Source organism: Artemia sp. Qi Xiang Cuo, chromosome 13, assembly GCF_049724085.1.
Source record: "Artemia sp. Qi Xiang Cuo chromosome 13, ASM4972408v1, whole genome shotgun sequence".
NCBI lineage: Eukaryota > Metazoa > Arthropoda > Branchiopoda > Anostraca > Artemiidae > Artemia > Artemia sp. Qi Xiang Cuo.
Window position 1 is genome coordinate 45,195,428 of NC_142806.1, and position 16,828 is coordinate 45,212,255.

A 16,828-nucleotide genomic window follows, 5' to 3' on the forward strand; every position below is an offset into this window, starting at 1 on the left:
ACGAGTGCCCTGGTCTAGAAAAAATATATATAGGTTGTGCCCAAATCGTTCTTTACTTGAGGAGCGTAATTGTGCTTCCCATGATCTTTGGTCCATTTTTTTTTTTTAACAAATGGCTATATCAAAATTTCTATCAGATACTTTTTCGGAAAATAGGACGTGTGTGTAGGGGGGGGTAGCTTCCCTCGGACTCGGACTTCCCTTCCACTATTCAAAAGGGCACTAGAGCATCTGATTACTAATCCAGTGAGCCCCATCCGAAGTTTATACGACCACTCTTTCTATGCCCCCTTTTCTTATATGCCCCCAGGGCAAAACTTTCAATCCTTGTTATGAAGGCGGTGGGGGGGGGGGGGGGTTGTCATCCTCAAAGACATAATATTTGAGGTTTTAACTGATTTGAACAAAATGGCTATCTCCAAATTTTGATTCAATGGGTTTGGGAAATGATAGGCCTGGGGATAGGGCTGGTTTTCCTAAAATTACTTCCGATTATTAAAAAGAGCACTACCCCGAATGAGTCGTTTTTAGAATTTTATACGACAACTGATTCTATAAGAAGTGCCGTGGACTAAACAAACCCAAAAAAAGAAGAAATTAATAATACCTTGTGCCCACATCGCTCTTTACTTAGGCAGCGCTATTGCGCTGCCTATGATATAGATTATAGTGTTATTCTTTTTTGGTTGTTGTGCTACCTTTTAGCGATTGAACGTCAGAAAAACCTTGAGATTAATAGTGTACACGTTGATGTGAATGTTGTGCCCACTAAAATCTTATATATACATAAACAAATCTTATTTAGGCAGTAGAAATTGTACGAATATAGTCAGCCTAAGAGCATTGACTAAGTCAGGGGTAATTTGTCAGCTATATATTTTGTTCTGTCCTCAGCATATACTATAGATTACCGTAGAAAACTGGCCGAGGGCTCATTCCTTTGCAAATTTGATTATCTAGTGCCCTTATTAGGTGGAGAAATATTTAGGTAGTATCCAGCTGTTCCTTACTCACCCATTATGCTACCTCAAACCCCATGGCCCAATTTAGAATTGAGAAAAATTATGAAGAAATACTTGAGCTTGAGCCAACTTTGATCTGGAAGCAGGATAGCCACCAGCCCAAGAAAAAATCCATGGCAAGCCCAAGCAAATATTCCATGGCTTGTCTATGGCAATTGCATGGTCAAAAGGAACCAAAATGTTTGGCTGGCGACGCCTTTGTCGCTCCTGGTGCTAGCTTTCAGCGAATAGATCCTCGTTATGTAAAACCAATCGTATTACGAAAACAATCAATTTTTTTCTCCCAAGTGGTGTAAGATTATGTGTCCTGTGAGATGCCCGGTGCGTCAAACTTTTCAACCTATCTGGCGTCATCGTCGTGGCAAAATCAGATTCGACCAGGAAACCTGACTTTTGAAAACCTAAAGGCATTCTTTATTTCGTCACCGCATCTTTGTGAACCAGGAGTAGGCAGTGGACCATTAAAATGGTTCTGCTCCACCTTCTCGCTGCTGATTGACTAAGGCGCTTTTCACTGCCAAAGGCGTTTTTCACTTTTGGGAGCTAAAAGAAGTTTATCCCCTTTTTTCCTTATAAGCCGCTCGTTTCTTTTTTTGATAATCTTTCGATTTTGCTAAGGGATGAACTGAGGAGATCAGTTTAGAAGCTCATTTTAAATTCGTTCTTTGCCGTTTAGCTCTTTATCTCTAGATCGGAATAGGAAATCTGCTTGGTAGTCTTCGAGGCACAATACACTATTTTTACGCGGTTTATCTTAGAGATTTTCAGCTAAACTATGAAAAATGAACGCTGTGTAATCGTTAAACAGTAAACGGCGGAAAAAATTAAAAGATAAAACAAAACTCAGCTATTATTTAAACTCCAGGCTACATCAAGAATCGTTTATTATGAGCTTCAAATAACAATAAAAAACGCTAGTTAGCACAGATTAGTCTAAACACTGAAAGAAAATGACTAAAAGAGAACTTTAAAATTCGCCACAGCAAGATTTTGATAAATTTTATAAGCATGATTTTGATATTACTAGACAGGACTCTGATCTCATATACAGAAGATTTTGAATTTACCTTAACGGGGGCAAAAGCAGGGACAAATTTCTTGTTATTCGTTTTAGGCATAGCAGATAGAAATTACATGCCGAACTGAACGTTTTGAATTTTAAATCCCCCGGTTATCTTAAGTGCGCTGTCTAAGCCATCAACGATTCCATGTGAACCTATATCTGCCCGCACAAGACCAGTTATTGCTATTTCAGAGTGACGGAAATTCTTTCCGGTATGAAGAAAAACCTCTTGACTCTTTGGAAAGATCCATGATTTCATGAAAAATCCACGTTTCTTTCCTGATATGTTGAAAAATATGTTCTCTCCTGATATTGTAGCTATTGTCTTCTCTTAGCTCGTAATCAGTAGAATAATCATTATTCCATTTTGAGCCATACACAATGTTTACTGGTGTGTCACTGAAAGGTTCAATATGCGTTTTATCTTTGGTATAATTTTATTTATTAAGTGTTTGATCAATGGTAGTAACTTTTGCTGACACTTTGTTTTTCATCAATTCATATTTATATTCCTTAGTGATATTTTCTACCACTGCCCTTTTTATTTTTCCGGCAATTTCACTGTCTATTACAACTCTATTTTCACACATGTAAAAGTTCCGATAAGTAGACAAGATATGGTTTATGATATTGGTAGAAGAGTAGGCCTTTTTTTTCCCCTTTGCTTTCATTTGAATGCTAATACCTAAAATTTGACGATAGGCTCTATCAATAGGTAGCAAGTTACCTATAGCACTAGCAAGAAGATACCCGTCTTCATCAACTATTATTTTTATGTTGGCATTCTCTTTGAGTACTAACTTCTCTGGAAATGCTACTTTTGCATATCAACCATTTGTATAATTGAGTTGTTTTGGAACTCCAAATAAATCTAACTTCTCGCTGTCATGACAACACACGCATACATTTCCAATAAGTGTTACCACTTGTACTTGTTTCATAGTTCAGGTATTTCTCCTTGTCAGCATTCAACAAGACGATGATTTTATCATGTGCACATACTTTTGTCGAAAACTTCATCTATACTTTTTTACAGATATGAATTATGTGTTTATCCTTTCACTGCGTAAAAAATACTGATTTAATATGTTCAATAAACTGGATAGTGTCGGTAACCTGCCATAGAGTGCCAGTGGGAAAGCCGCGTCGTGTCTATGAGCAAGCATAGAGTACGATTGGTAGAGCAGCAAGAATATTTCATGTCATTTTAAGATACGTAAAAAAAAGTTGAAAAATATACCATGTTAAAAAAAATATATAAAAAAAGTTTTAAAAAACTTCAAAAAATTGTAAAAGAAAATGGGAGAGGGGGTTCTTTGGGGACCCAGGAGGGAAAGGGGGCCTGGAGGGAGGGGGACCTTTGGGGGCAATATCTGTAAAAAAGTGAAGATGAATTATTCGACAAAAGTATGTGCACATTATAAAATGATCGTCTTGTTGAATGCTGACAAGGAGAAATACCTGAACTATGAAACAAGTACAAGTGGTAACACTTATTGGAATTGTATGCGTGTGTTGTCATGACAGCGAGAAGTTAGATTTCTTTGGAGTACCAAAACAATTCAATTATACAAATGGTTAATATGCGAAAGTAGCATTTCCAGAGAAGTTAGTACTCAAAGAGAATGCCAACATAAAAATGATAGTTGATGAAGAGGGGTATCTTCTTGCTAGTGCTATAGGTAACATGCTACCTATTGATAGAGCCTATCGTCAAATTTTAGGTATTAGCATTCCAATGAAAGTAAAGGGGAAAAGAAAGGCCTACTCTTCTACCAATATCATAAACCATATCTTGTCTATGTGCCGAAACTGCTACCTGTTAACTGTTTGATCAATGGTAGTAATGTTTGCTGACACTTTGTTTTTCATCGATTCATCTTTATATTTCTTAGTGATATTTTCTACCAATGCCCTTTTTATTTTTAAGGCAATTTCACTATCTATTACAACATTATTTTTACAAAGGTAACAGTTTTGCACGTAGACAAGATATGGCTTATGATATTAGTAGAGGAGTAGGCATTTCTTTTCCCCTTTGCTTTTATTTGAATGCTACTACTTAAAAGATGACGATAGGTTCTATCAATAGGTAGCATGTTACCTATAGCACTAGCAAGAAGATACCCCTCTTCATCAACTATTATTTTTATGTCTAACTTCTCGCTGTCATGACAACGCACGCATACATTTCCAATAGTGTTACCACTTGTACTTAATTCATAGTTCAGGTATTTCTCCTTGTCAGCTTTCAACGCGACGATGATTTTATCATGTGCACATACTTTCATTGAATAATTCATCTTCACCTTTTTAAAGATATGAATTATGTGTTTATCCTTCCACTACGTAAAAATACTGATTTAATACATGCAATAAACTAGGAAGTGTCGATAACCTGCCATAGAGTACCAGTGGGAAAACCGCTTCGTGTCTATGAGTAAGCACAGAGCACGATTGGTAGAGCCGCAAGCATATTTCACGTCATTCTAAGATACGTAAAAAAAATCGAAAAAAATACCATGTTAAAAAAATAATATAAAAAAAGTTAAAAAAAACTTCAAAAAAGTGTAAAAGAAGATGTGGGAGGGGGGCTCTTTGGGGCGCCCTGGGGGAAGGGGGCCCTTTGGGGGCCCGGAGGGAGGGAGACCCTTTGGGGGCCCAGGGGGACCTTTGGGGGGGCCAGGGGGCCCTCCTGGGGCCCAGGGGGAGGGGGCCATTTGGGGGGCCCGGGGGTAGGGGAGCCCTTGGGGTTGGGGTAGGGGACCTTACAACACTGTTCAAATGGAACTTGTGTATTATAACGACCACATAGTTTCACCTCAAATCATCCTCTAAAATGTCTCAAACTGTTTCGCCCTAAAAATTCCTAAAATGTCGATTAATTTTTTTCACCCAAATAATCCTCTAAAGAAATTTATGCGTGTTCCTTTGTTTCGGCATCCCTGCGCAGTCACAATTGAAATTCCCAGGAAACCATTTCCCGCGTAAAATATATTCAATATGTCTAGATCTCATATGAATTTTGAAAATATATCTAAGGTATTCCTACTTACACTATTATGGCTTCGATAGAATATTAATTTATCTCATAGACGTAAGAACCTGAGAAGCCATATTTAAAAATAGAATATTAATTTATATCTCAGACCTAAAGATCAGAAAAGCCATATTTAAAAATGAAATCCCACCATGATAGAACTCCCCACCGATTATGTAAATCAATTTCTCAGAAATTGAGTTCCCCTTCATGGACCAATAATTCCCCTTCGTTTATGTAAATCAATTTCTCAGAAATCTAGTTCCCCTCTTGTCCCCGTTTATTATGCAATCAATTTCTTAGAAATCTTTCCCCTTCGTGGATCAATAAACCATGAATAAATTATGTAGGGTCCTGATGTAATAACCCATTTCTACTGGCACTCCCCCACAAACCTCAAGGCAAGGATTTTAAGTTATACCCTGGGGGCATATAAGTTTTTATAAAAGGCGTTGTGGTAGAAACTTCAAAAAAGGCTCATTCGATTGGAAATTCAAAGGGCTAATTCCCTTTTTAATAGTCGAAATTGATTTGAGGGGAACTAACCTGGTGGCAATATTCGAGAGAGTAGTTTCATGGTTTGAGGCTAATTACTTGGCCTTGAATGTTGCCAAGTATCATTTTCTTATTTTTTCTCGAATTCGTGTAGCTTTCTCTCAAGTGACACAGCTTCATGTGTCACAAGGCTCCTTGTGTAGACCAAAGAATCGGATGGTCCGGTTTCTTGGTATCCTGCTTGAAGAGAACCTTTCGTTTAGACACCATATAGCCATAATTAGGGTTAAGGTCTCACGGAGTTTGGGTGTCATTCAAAAACTCAAACACACCTTTCCTGGATCTATTCTGATACTTGTCCTTGTCCAGTCATATGTCTCTTATTGCCCCATAGTATGGATGTCTACTTTTCCTTCTACACTGCGGTCGCTTTCTGTCATGTACAACAAAACACGGCGTCTGGTTATGGACACCAACCCTTCTTCACCCATACCGCTTCTAAATCTACAGTCTATCTACATTCTTTCTTGTGCTTATTTTGTTTTTCATCAGCTTCATGGCAATCTTCCAAAATCTCTTCAAAAAACTCCTCAGTTTATTTCTGATTCAGCTCCATATGACCTTCGTTCGTCACATAATATCTGCAGTCCTCCTACTTCCGCTTTGCAGTCAGATTTCAATCCCCTCGTCGCTTTTCATCAGGTTTGGAACTCCCTGCCTTCTTCAGTAAAGAAATGCCACTCGTTTGGCACTTTCAAGAGGATTCTTAAGGACCATTTTGTTAAGAATCAAACAGAATAGTTTTTTTTTTTTTTTTTTTTTTTTTTTTTTTTTTTTTTTGAGTCGATGTCCCCTGAATGTTTAGTTTTTTTATATGGTGGACTTCTGTGCGCTATGACTCCCAAGCCTCAGGTATGGTCTATTTTTAATTTTATATGTTGTTTGGCGATTGATTTCTTTTTTATGGTTGTTTAGATATATTGTATATTTTTTTTCTCATTCCCCCTTGTATCCCTGGCCATGGAGAAAACGAGGGGGATTAGGAGTGTTGTGATTGGATTCTGTATGTATTGTGGAGTAAAAACTCTGAACTCTGAACTCTCGCGCCCACCTTTTCCCCAAACACATCCGATCAAAATTTTGAGACACTATTTTATTAAACGTAGTTTTAAGTTCTGGAAATTAGTTCTTTGAGGATGACAACTCCCCCACAGCCCTCAGGGCAAGGGGTGTAAGTTATGCCTTGGGAGCATATAAGGTTTTGTATAGACAACGTTGTCGTAGAAACTTCAGAAAGGGCTCATTTGATTAGAAATTTAAATGTCTAGCTCCCTTTTTAATAGTCGAAAGTGATTCTAAGGCAACTGACACCCCTTCCACGCCCACCATTTCCCAGAACACATCCAATCAAAATTTTGATATAGCCATTTTGTTCAACGTAGTTCAAAGTTCTTAAAAATATATGCTTAGCAGGATACTCCCCCCACAGTCTTCAGCGGCAAAGGGTATAAGTTATAAGCCCTTATAAGCCCTTGGGGCTTATATGGTTCTTATGGAAGGAATACTCGTATAAACTTCAGAGAGGGCTCATTTGATTGGAAATTGAGAGTTTTAGTTTACTTTTTAAACATCAAAAAAATATTGGAGGGTAAAAAGCCCCCGCCCAAACCCATTTTTCCCAAATGCATCCAATACAAATTTTAAGATAGCTATTTTGTTTAAAATAGTTCAAAGATCATATAAAAAAATTCCGGTGTCGACAAAACTCACCACGGCCCGGGGGCAGGCGTTTTACGTTATGCCCTGGGGGCATATATGGGTCTTATGGAAGGGATTTTCGTATTAACTTCCAAGTGGGATCATTTGATTGGAAATTGAAAGTTCTAGTTCACTTTTTAAGAGTCAAAAGAAATTGGAGGGCATCTAGCCCCCCCCCCGCCGGGCCCTTTTTTCCTCAAACCCCTCCGATAAGAACTGTGAGATATCTTTTTTTTAAATAGTTCAATGACCATATAACGAAAACTCAGGGGTCATCACAGCCCCCCAGGACCCAGGGCAGGTGTTGTAAGTTATCCCCTGGGGGAATATATGGTTCTTATTGAAGGGATGCTCGTAAAAAGCTCAGAGATAGCTCATTTGATTGGAAATTGAAAGTTCTAGTTAAGTTTTCTTAGAATCAAAAGAGATAGGAGGGCGACCAGCCCCCCCCCCCTCCCCACGCCCTATTGTCCCCAAATGCATCGAATAAAAATTTTGAGATAGCCATTAAGTTCAAAAGTTCTCAAAAGTCACATAAAAACACTCCGGGGACGTTACACCCCTCCCGGGCACGGGGGCAGGCGCTGTAAGTTATGCCCTGGGGCAAATATTGTTCGTATGAAAGGGCAGTTCGTCTAAACTTTAGAGAGGGCTTATTTGATTGGATATTTAAATTTCGAGCTCACTTTTTAATAGTCAAAAGAGATCCGAGGGCATCTAGCCCCCCCCCCCCTCCACGCCTTCTTTTTCCAAACCCATCTCATGAAAATATTGAGACAGACTTCTTGTTAAAAATAGTTCAAAGCTCGGATAAGAAAAAATCCGCTGTCAATAGAACCCCCCAGGGCACAGAGGATGGCGTTCTAAGTTATGCCCTAAGGGTATGTTTGGTTCTTATGAAAGGGATGCTCGTATAAACTGAGAGGGCTCATTTGATCGGAAATTTAAAGTTCTAGTTAACTTTTTTAGAGTCAAGAGAGTTAAGCTAGCCCCCCCCCCCTTCTTTTTCCCCAAACAGATCCGCTACAAATTTTGAGGTAGCCAGTGTTTTGGAAGTTGTTCAAAAATTAGATAACAAAAACACCCCCCAGAGCCCGGGGGATTGGCTTTGTAAGTGTTGTCCTGGCGCTTATATTGTTCTTATGAATGGGATGCTCGTATAAACTTCAGACGGGGCTCATTTGATTGAAAATTGAAAGTTCTAGTTCAATTTTTAAGAGTCAGAAAATATCCGAGGGCAAATAGCCCCCCCCCCCCACACACACCCTTTTTTCCCAAGCCCATCAGACAAAATTCTTATAATAGCCTTTTCATTATAAATAGTTCAAAGATCAGATAATAAAAATTCCTGTGTCGACAGAACCCGCCTGGGCCTGGAGACAGGCGTTATGAGTAATGCTCTAGGGGCATATATAGTTCTGAGGGGAAGGATGCTCGTATAAACTTCGGAGAGGGCTCATTTGATTTGAAATTGAAAGTTCTTGTTCACTTCTTGAGAGTCAAATAAGATCGGAGGGTAACTAGCCCCCCCTCCTCCACGCCCTAAATGTATCAGATAAAAATTTTGAGATAGACATTTTGTTATAAATAGTTCAAATTTCTGATAAAAAAAACTCTGGTGTCGACACAGCCCCCCAGGGCCCGGGGGTAGACGTTGTAAGTTATGCCCTGGGGGCATATATGGTTGTCATGTAAGGGACGCTCGTATAAAATTCCTAGAGGGCTCATTTGATTGGAAATTGAAAGTTTTTATTCACTTTTTAAGAGTCAAAAGTGATTGGAGGGCAGCTAGCCTCTCCCCACACTCCATTTATTTTTTTCCCAGAGGCACTTCATATAGAAGGGGTCGTCGTATAAACTTAAAAGGGGGCTCTTTTGATTGGAAATGGAGAGTTCTAGTGCCCTTTTTCAGAGTCCAAAGTGATCAGAGGGAAAGTGGCCCCCCAAGCCCTTTTTCCCCAAATACATCTAATAAAAATTTGAGGTAGCCATTTTGTTAAAAGTAGTTCAAAGATCATATAAAAAAAAACTCCTTTATGTATGGTCTTTTCGTTAAAAATAGTTCAAAGATCAGATAAGAAAAAATCCTGTGTCGACACATCCCCCCAACCCCCCAGGGCCGGGGCAGGCGTTGTAAGCACTGTTTTGGGGGATTATATGGTTCTTATGGAAGGGATGCTTTCATAAGCTTCAGAGAGGGTTTATTTGAATAGAAACTAAAAGTTGTAGTTCATTTTCTCAGAGAGAAAAAAGATCAGAGGGCAGCTAGCCCCTCCCGCCCTCCATGCCTTTGGGTGTATCGGATGGATAAACCCATGCGATAAAAATTTCAGGTGATCATTTTGTTAAAAATAGTCCAACCATCAGACATTAAAACTCCGGGGTCGACACAACCCCCCAGGGTCCAGGGAAAGGCGTTGTAAGTTATACTCTGGGGATATATATGGTTTTTATAGAAAGGCTACTCGTATAAACTTCAAGGAGGGCTCATTTGATTCAAAATAGTAAGTTCCAGTTCACTTTTAAAGAGTCAAAATAGAGCGAAGCTTAATCTAGTCCTCCCACGCCCTTTTTCCCCAAACCCATCGGATAAAAGTTTTGAGATAGCAATTTTGTTAAAAATAGTTCAAACATCAGATAATAAAAACTCCGAGATTGACACAAACCTACTTTTTTACTTTGACATTGTTACTTTGATATCAGTTTTGATACTTTGATGAATATTCGATTTTTTTTTTAAGTTCGATTTTCAAATCAGGAATTTTTAAAAACTTGAAATTTTTTGCAATCAAAAACGAACAAAAATTAATAAAAAAAAAACTTTCCGAAAAATAAGAGCTCCTTCTCTCACTGTAAAAGTCTAAAACCTACTGTGTAATTGGCGCTTTACTGAAAACTATGTGAGTCTTGAACAGTCTTGGAAAGTATAAACAACATCAAATTGAATGTTTGATGTATAATGATATTAATTTTTGAAAGATCCATAAGCTCAAGAATTTATTTCACAGTAATTGTATATTTATTTTCAATACTGTAAGAACTGGAAAAGAAAATAATTTTAATATAATCCGTTTTCAGTTAAGCACCAATGACGCAGTAGGCTTTTGGTTTCTATTTACAGTTAAGAAAGGAGGCAGTATCCAAATACTTGTTTGTAGGGAAACTATATTCGTTTTTAACAACTTTAAAAAGAGCTTATAAATTAAACTGAATATTTGATGTATAATGATATCAATTGCTGAAAGCTCATTAGTTTAAAACGTTAGTATAATTTTAATGTTTATTTTCAATATTAAGTACAAAAGAAAATATTTGTCATCAAATTGGTTTTCAGTAAAGCGTCAATGACGCAGTAGGTTTTAGACTTCTACTGTGAGAGAAGGAGGTCATACCCAAATCCTTATTTGTAGTGATTTTTGTTCGTTTCAAGATTGATTTGCATATTCAATTTAATTTTCACTGGTTTTACGATTTATTTATTAATTTACATTAATATCTATTGTATGTTTGTTTGCATTGATTATTTATTTAATTTCTGTTCGTTTTAAGTTTCATTTATACTTGAATAGGAAAATTTTTTTTTCGTTGTAAGCTTGATATTCATATTCAATCTAAGTATTACTTGCTTTAAGATCTATTTATTCATTTATATTATTACTTGTTGTATGTTTTTGCTCTGATTGTTTATTTAATTTCCGTTCGTTTTGGGTTTCATTTATTCTTTAATAGTAAATTCTGATCGTTTTGAGTTTGAATTTTAAAATGTTTTTGTATCTGCTGAGCATAAGTTTAAAATGGCCTTTATTTTTCTTTGAAAAACTTATTTTTCGGAAAGTTTGTTTTTTTTAATCAATAAATAATAAAACATTGGAGCCGTACGGCTTTTACTATAGGCAACGCTGTAGCGTTACCTCTGATAATTCTTGACAGATATAATATCAATAAATTATAGCAAATAGATGATATTTAGTACGTTAAAATTGTACTTGCGTTTAACACTGTCAGAAAAAGTAATAGCACAGATACTGTGTTCCTTTTCCATCAAACAATAGAAGAAGAAGAAGAAATTAAAAAAAGGACACATTTTTTGGAGAAGAAAACTTGCTTTGTTTCTTTGAAATTATACAAGGGTTTAATACATTTTTAACGTGCGGGTTTAGTTGTGTCAGTGGTAAAGGGAAAAAAATATTAGATTTTGCACATACTTATGCTTGTATATATGCATATTATGTTTCAATTTCTTCCTCTCGGTCTAAATATAAATCCTTTAAAGTAAAAGTCAGAGTACAATTGTATAAATTTCTTTTTAATGCATGTTTCTTATTTTAATATAATTTGGCCACTGAAAAAGATTATCTATATAATTTTCCCATTTCGTCTTGAAGAAGTTGGCCTCACTTCCATCTTTATTATAATTGCAGTAGAAAAAGAAAGCTTTTTGTTCCATTGTTCTCTTTATTATTTATATTTTTCAGGAACTGGGTATATGGTAAAGCATATTGCATATTTAGCAATTACGTTGCTAGTTCAACAGTAGCTTCTGGATGTTTTACTTTAGTTGTGATATCCGTCGACAGGTGAGTCACAGTTTCTATCCCCTAAGCCTTAGGATAGGCCTGAGCCTTAGAACTATCAGGGACAACACCCTAGAATTGCCTTAGTATAGACCCACGGGCCTCTCAAGTTTTTTTTTGCCACATTTTATAGAGGCTGTAATCGTAGAACTTGGGAAGGGGTTCATTCAATCGGAAGTTCAATGCCCAGGGGCTATTGCCATGGTCATAAATCACTTAGAGAAGATTCACAAGTATATTTTATTAGAAAAGACGGGTATGTTCCGTCTTGGTTGTGCAATCAGCTTGAAACTCTTACGAATCCTTTGCTAGCCCAAGGTTTCAAAAATTTTTCCAATGGTATACTCTCGAAATGAAACGTGTGCTTGACTAAATCAAAAAAGGGTATGCGTGCCCGAATTTCCAAAAGAAAATATTATCTGTAATACCTCGGGAACATCAGGGGTCGACATCACACTTTTAGAAAGTGGGGGAGGGGTAGACTTGAATTTTGACTGGTTGGAGGGTTAGCAGTAATTCGAAAGACATCACGTTTATCCAGGGTCTAAAAATAGTATACTCGTACTATGTCAAGAAAGGCTTGCGGGATGGAGTTTAATCTTACAGGTAGTGCTTGGGGAAGCAAGCGGGAAAGCAGACTCCAAATTTTGTGTTAGGGAGAGGGATTTTTTTTCTCGGATCCACCTAAACCCTTTAGACTACAAAACTCTGGGAGATTTATAAAGTTGATGTACGATGATTCTGTTAATGGTTAACAAGCAAAGTAAAACAAAAAACACTATATTTAGTTGGATTAAGAAAATAGTGAATCTGCAGCATCTTGGGAACAGCTTAAGGGGATCAAATTTAAATTTTCAGGGGACATTTTTTTGGGAGGCGGGATCAGGAAGTAGACTTAAAACTTGAATAAACACTTTGTCATCAGTTTACCTGAAAGTTTCGTCATTATTAACCTCCGTTGGAGTAGATAAGATAAGATAAGATTTATTCTTCATTAAATACACATACAATATTACATGTTATTAATCCCTCAAAGGCTCATTGGTCTGTACAAAGAGGGACGACACATGAATTACATACTCATAGATAAAAAACAAAAGAAAATTTAAAATGATCACTTACTCACATATGAAGGAGAAGAAAAGAAAATATAGATAAAATGGAAACTATAGAAAAAATTAGAATAAATAAACTGAATTTATTAAATATATTAAATAGACTCAAAAAAAAAATTAAATATATATATATATATATATTTTATTATTACTATAAGTGAATAGCAATTGAATATATTACGTGTACATACAAGTAGCTGATGATAAATTACTAGCCGAGTAAACAATGATCGTCTCTCAATTATATATGACACGGAAGATAATTGCTATCTGTTGAGTTAAATATAGAAATGGTTGCGAACGCTATTTTACCCAGATATCTTTATACCTGGCCATCTGCTTTGAAGCAAGGGAAAAATATACGATCTGAAGCATTTCAAGTCAGATGTTTACTGGGTACTAAATAGGTATCATTTTTAGACATCCTTCAAAACTGATTTCCCCCTCCTAGCTTGATTTAACCCCAATTATTCTGTTCGGTTAAGCTATGAATGCATATAGGCATAAAAGTGCAGTTTTTGACGCATCAGTCACACACCCCATAATAATGCCACATCAATGAGCCACCGGAATGTAATAAAACACATTTTTTTAAATACGAAAAAAAAAATACAATTTAAACTATTAGCTACATTCGAAATTTATTCAGAATATTAATGGTGGGCACCACCTTTCCCCAACTCCTCCTCCTCCTCTTTTTTTTCACTACAATAATTACCCTTGATTATTGGCTGAGTTGGACAATCATCCTGTCATTAAGTTTTCTTAATTAGGAGTACGGTGAAATGTAATCTCACGAGAAAACAGCCTTCTAATCAAAAATATCTAAACAGCTGTTATGAACATGTGAAATTTATCGTAGCTTCGAGAGCTTGCATAATTACAGAAAGTTCCCCTTTCTGTGTGAAACTCAAAATGATAGATAATTCTGTGTGAAACTCATAATGATAGATAGGAAATAAAAAAGGTTATGTTAGTCCACGAATAATGTATATTTACTTACCATTATAATTCTTTTATTGTCCATTAGAACGAGCGAATTGATTCTTATAGGTTTATTATAACTTCTATTAATCAACTGACACAGAATGAACACTTCGTTCGATATATATAGAAAAAAAACATGATTATAACCAGCTGTAAACCGGTATTTCTAGAATGAGACCATTCTTTGATTACGCAATTTGACAATTTCGAGTTTTTGGTTAAAAAAAACACGTTATGATGAACGAAGTAGCTAAAGACGTGTTTTTTTATCACTTTGTTTGGAAAGGTACCAAGGGAACATAGGTGTGAGAGGATACTCAATGTCTTTGAAAAGGTGTAGAGCATCAAGCAAACACTATGGTAATTCCTATAGCTTTATGCAAATTCATTAGATGCATTCTACTAATTTTTTCTGGTAGGTGGAGGGGGGTTGGTGGGTCGGGGGTTATATGGGAGGATCTTTCCTTGAAGGAAGTTTTCTTGGGGGAAGGGACGTTGCTATGAAGGGGGCGCAAGATTTCCCATCATTATCAAAGAAAAAGATCAGAAATTAAATAAAAAAAAGTTTTTCAACTGAAAGTAAGGAGCAACATCAAAACTTAAAACGGATGGAAAATATTACGTGTATGATTGGGTTCCCCTCCTAGTCAATACCTCGCTCTTTAAGCCAAAGATTTTTTAGTACTTTTGTGATTAAGGGGTCATTTTAAAGAATTGGAACAAAATTCGAACTTTAGCTCAAAGAGCAAGGTATTGACTTGGGGGAGAACCCCCTACTATACGTATTAAAAATCTATGAATATAGATGATCGTTGCGTAAGTTAATTCGTAAGTTACGTATATTTATTACCAATAAAAATGTTCGTAAATAAAATTAAACAAGTTTCGAGAAAGCCATTTAACCAAATAAAAGTAAAATGAATATGCAAATTTTTTTTTATTATTCATGTACGGTGATCCAATATCAATACCTGCATTAATTCAAAAACGTTCAAAAATTAAATAAAAAAACATGTTTTTTGTAACTGAAAGTAAGGAACGACGTTAAAACTTAAAACGAACAGATATTTTTCTGCATATGAAAGGGGCTGTCCCCTCCTCAACTCCTCGTTCTTTACGCTAAAGTTAGACTTTCTCATAACTCTATTTTTTTAAACAATAAAAAACTTTAGCGTAAAGAGCGAGGCCTTGAGGAGGGGACAGCCCCTTTCATGTACGGAATAATTTCTGTTCGTTTTAAGTTTCAACGTCGTTCCTTAATTTCAGTTAAAAAAACTATTTTTTTTTATTTAATTAAAGAGACAGAACAGTAGCACTGTTCTTAAGGAAACAAAAAACAAAAAGGAAAATACCATAAATATTCTCATAATTGACATACATTAGAATAGTATGTGCTCAAAGACGAAGAAAAATTAGTTTAGAAAAATATTATCAGAAAGGAAAATTCAAACAAAGTAAAAAGCAACACTAAGAGATAATACGAGTGAAAACTAAGTCAGATAAGAGGCCAAATCTCAAAACAAACAGAAATTACGATGAGAGAATAAATTAAACTTCTAAAACAAACCCAAATAAAATGAGTAAACATTTTGAACTTAAAGCGCACAGAAACTATCAAGATTAAGATAAATGCAACCAGTGGATATTAGGGAGATCTGAGAGGGAAGATAGCCCAAATCTTATTTGTGATATATTCTCTAGGTTTAAATCCAACTTGATTGTGCATTTTTATTTCTGCCCGCGCTGTAAGTATCCTTTGTTTCTTCATTGAAATTTCTTTTGTTTAAATTTGATTATTTTGTGACCTTTCCAGTAGATTTATTCAAAAACCCCTTTTTTAAGTTAAAGCCATAAAAAGCTTTTTCATGTTGTCCCCTTTCTATTGATAAGCTTAAATCTAAGATTTAATACTCGGGCGGTAAATATTTTTACATTAGAAAGAGCTTACAAATTGTCACGAGGAAACAGCTTAAACGTAGGGAGCGCTAATATTATATACTCTCTCTTCTCCAAGAGGGGGACTCTAGCTCGAAGAATATATGTTTTTCGTAACTATAAACTAGTAAATAAACAAAATGAGGCTCCAAAACTGCGAGAGATTCTTTAAGGTTTATTAAATGCCAATATAATAAAGAAGAATTTAAATCATATACTTGGGGATTGGTTCGGGATTAAATTCTCAGAAACCTTCAAATGTTTCTGATTTTTCAGTCCATTTGGTACATGAAAATTTGTCGTCTAAAATTGTTAGAAATGAAGGAATACATTGCTATTTATTCGTATATTGGTAGAAAGTAAATTTTTAATGACATCAAGCTACTTCATGTATAGGATCTATGGGAGCTTGAACATTAGTGGAAAATTTGCATGCTCTGAATCTGCCAAATCTATCAGAAATGCTACCTAAACTCCTTCCAGTACTTCCTAATGTAACAAAACTTTCAAGCCATGGCCAATGACTTGATTATATGTGAATTGCCTTTTTTTTCATCAGTTTACAATAATAATATAATATAAGCTTTATTCCCTGGAGAATTCAAAGAACTGGATCAATTTAGACCTAATATTTATTTCAGATCAATCAGAGATAATCTTTCTAATTTAAATTTTCGTCCCTAGTGATTTATCACTACTACTTCTAGTGATCTTTTATGTTACCTAGACAAAAAAATCACTAAATCAGCACATAAATCAATAGTTTATTGAAGAAAATCACTAAATAAACCCACATATCACTAAAATCTAGTGATTTTTTTCCCATTGGATGGTAACTC

The 16,828-nt window shown here is 35.9% G+C and overlaps 1 protein-coding gene across 1 annotated transcript in view; it reads left to right on the forward strand.

Moving 5' to 3' along the window:
- The window catches only part of LOC148945328 (tachykinin-like peptides receptor 86C), a 668,425-nt gene that overhangs the window by 256,327 nt on the left and 395,270 nt on the right, over nt 1-16,828 (forward strand). Inside the window, exon 4 of the mRNA XM_089099007.1 lies at nt 11,854-11,955. Within this exon, the coding sequence (XP_088955133.1) occupies nt 11,854-11,955 (102 nt within the window). The remainder of the gene's footprint in view (nt 1-11,853; nt 11,956-16,828) is intronic.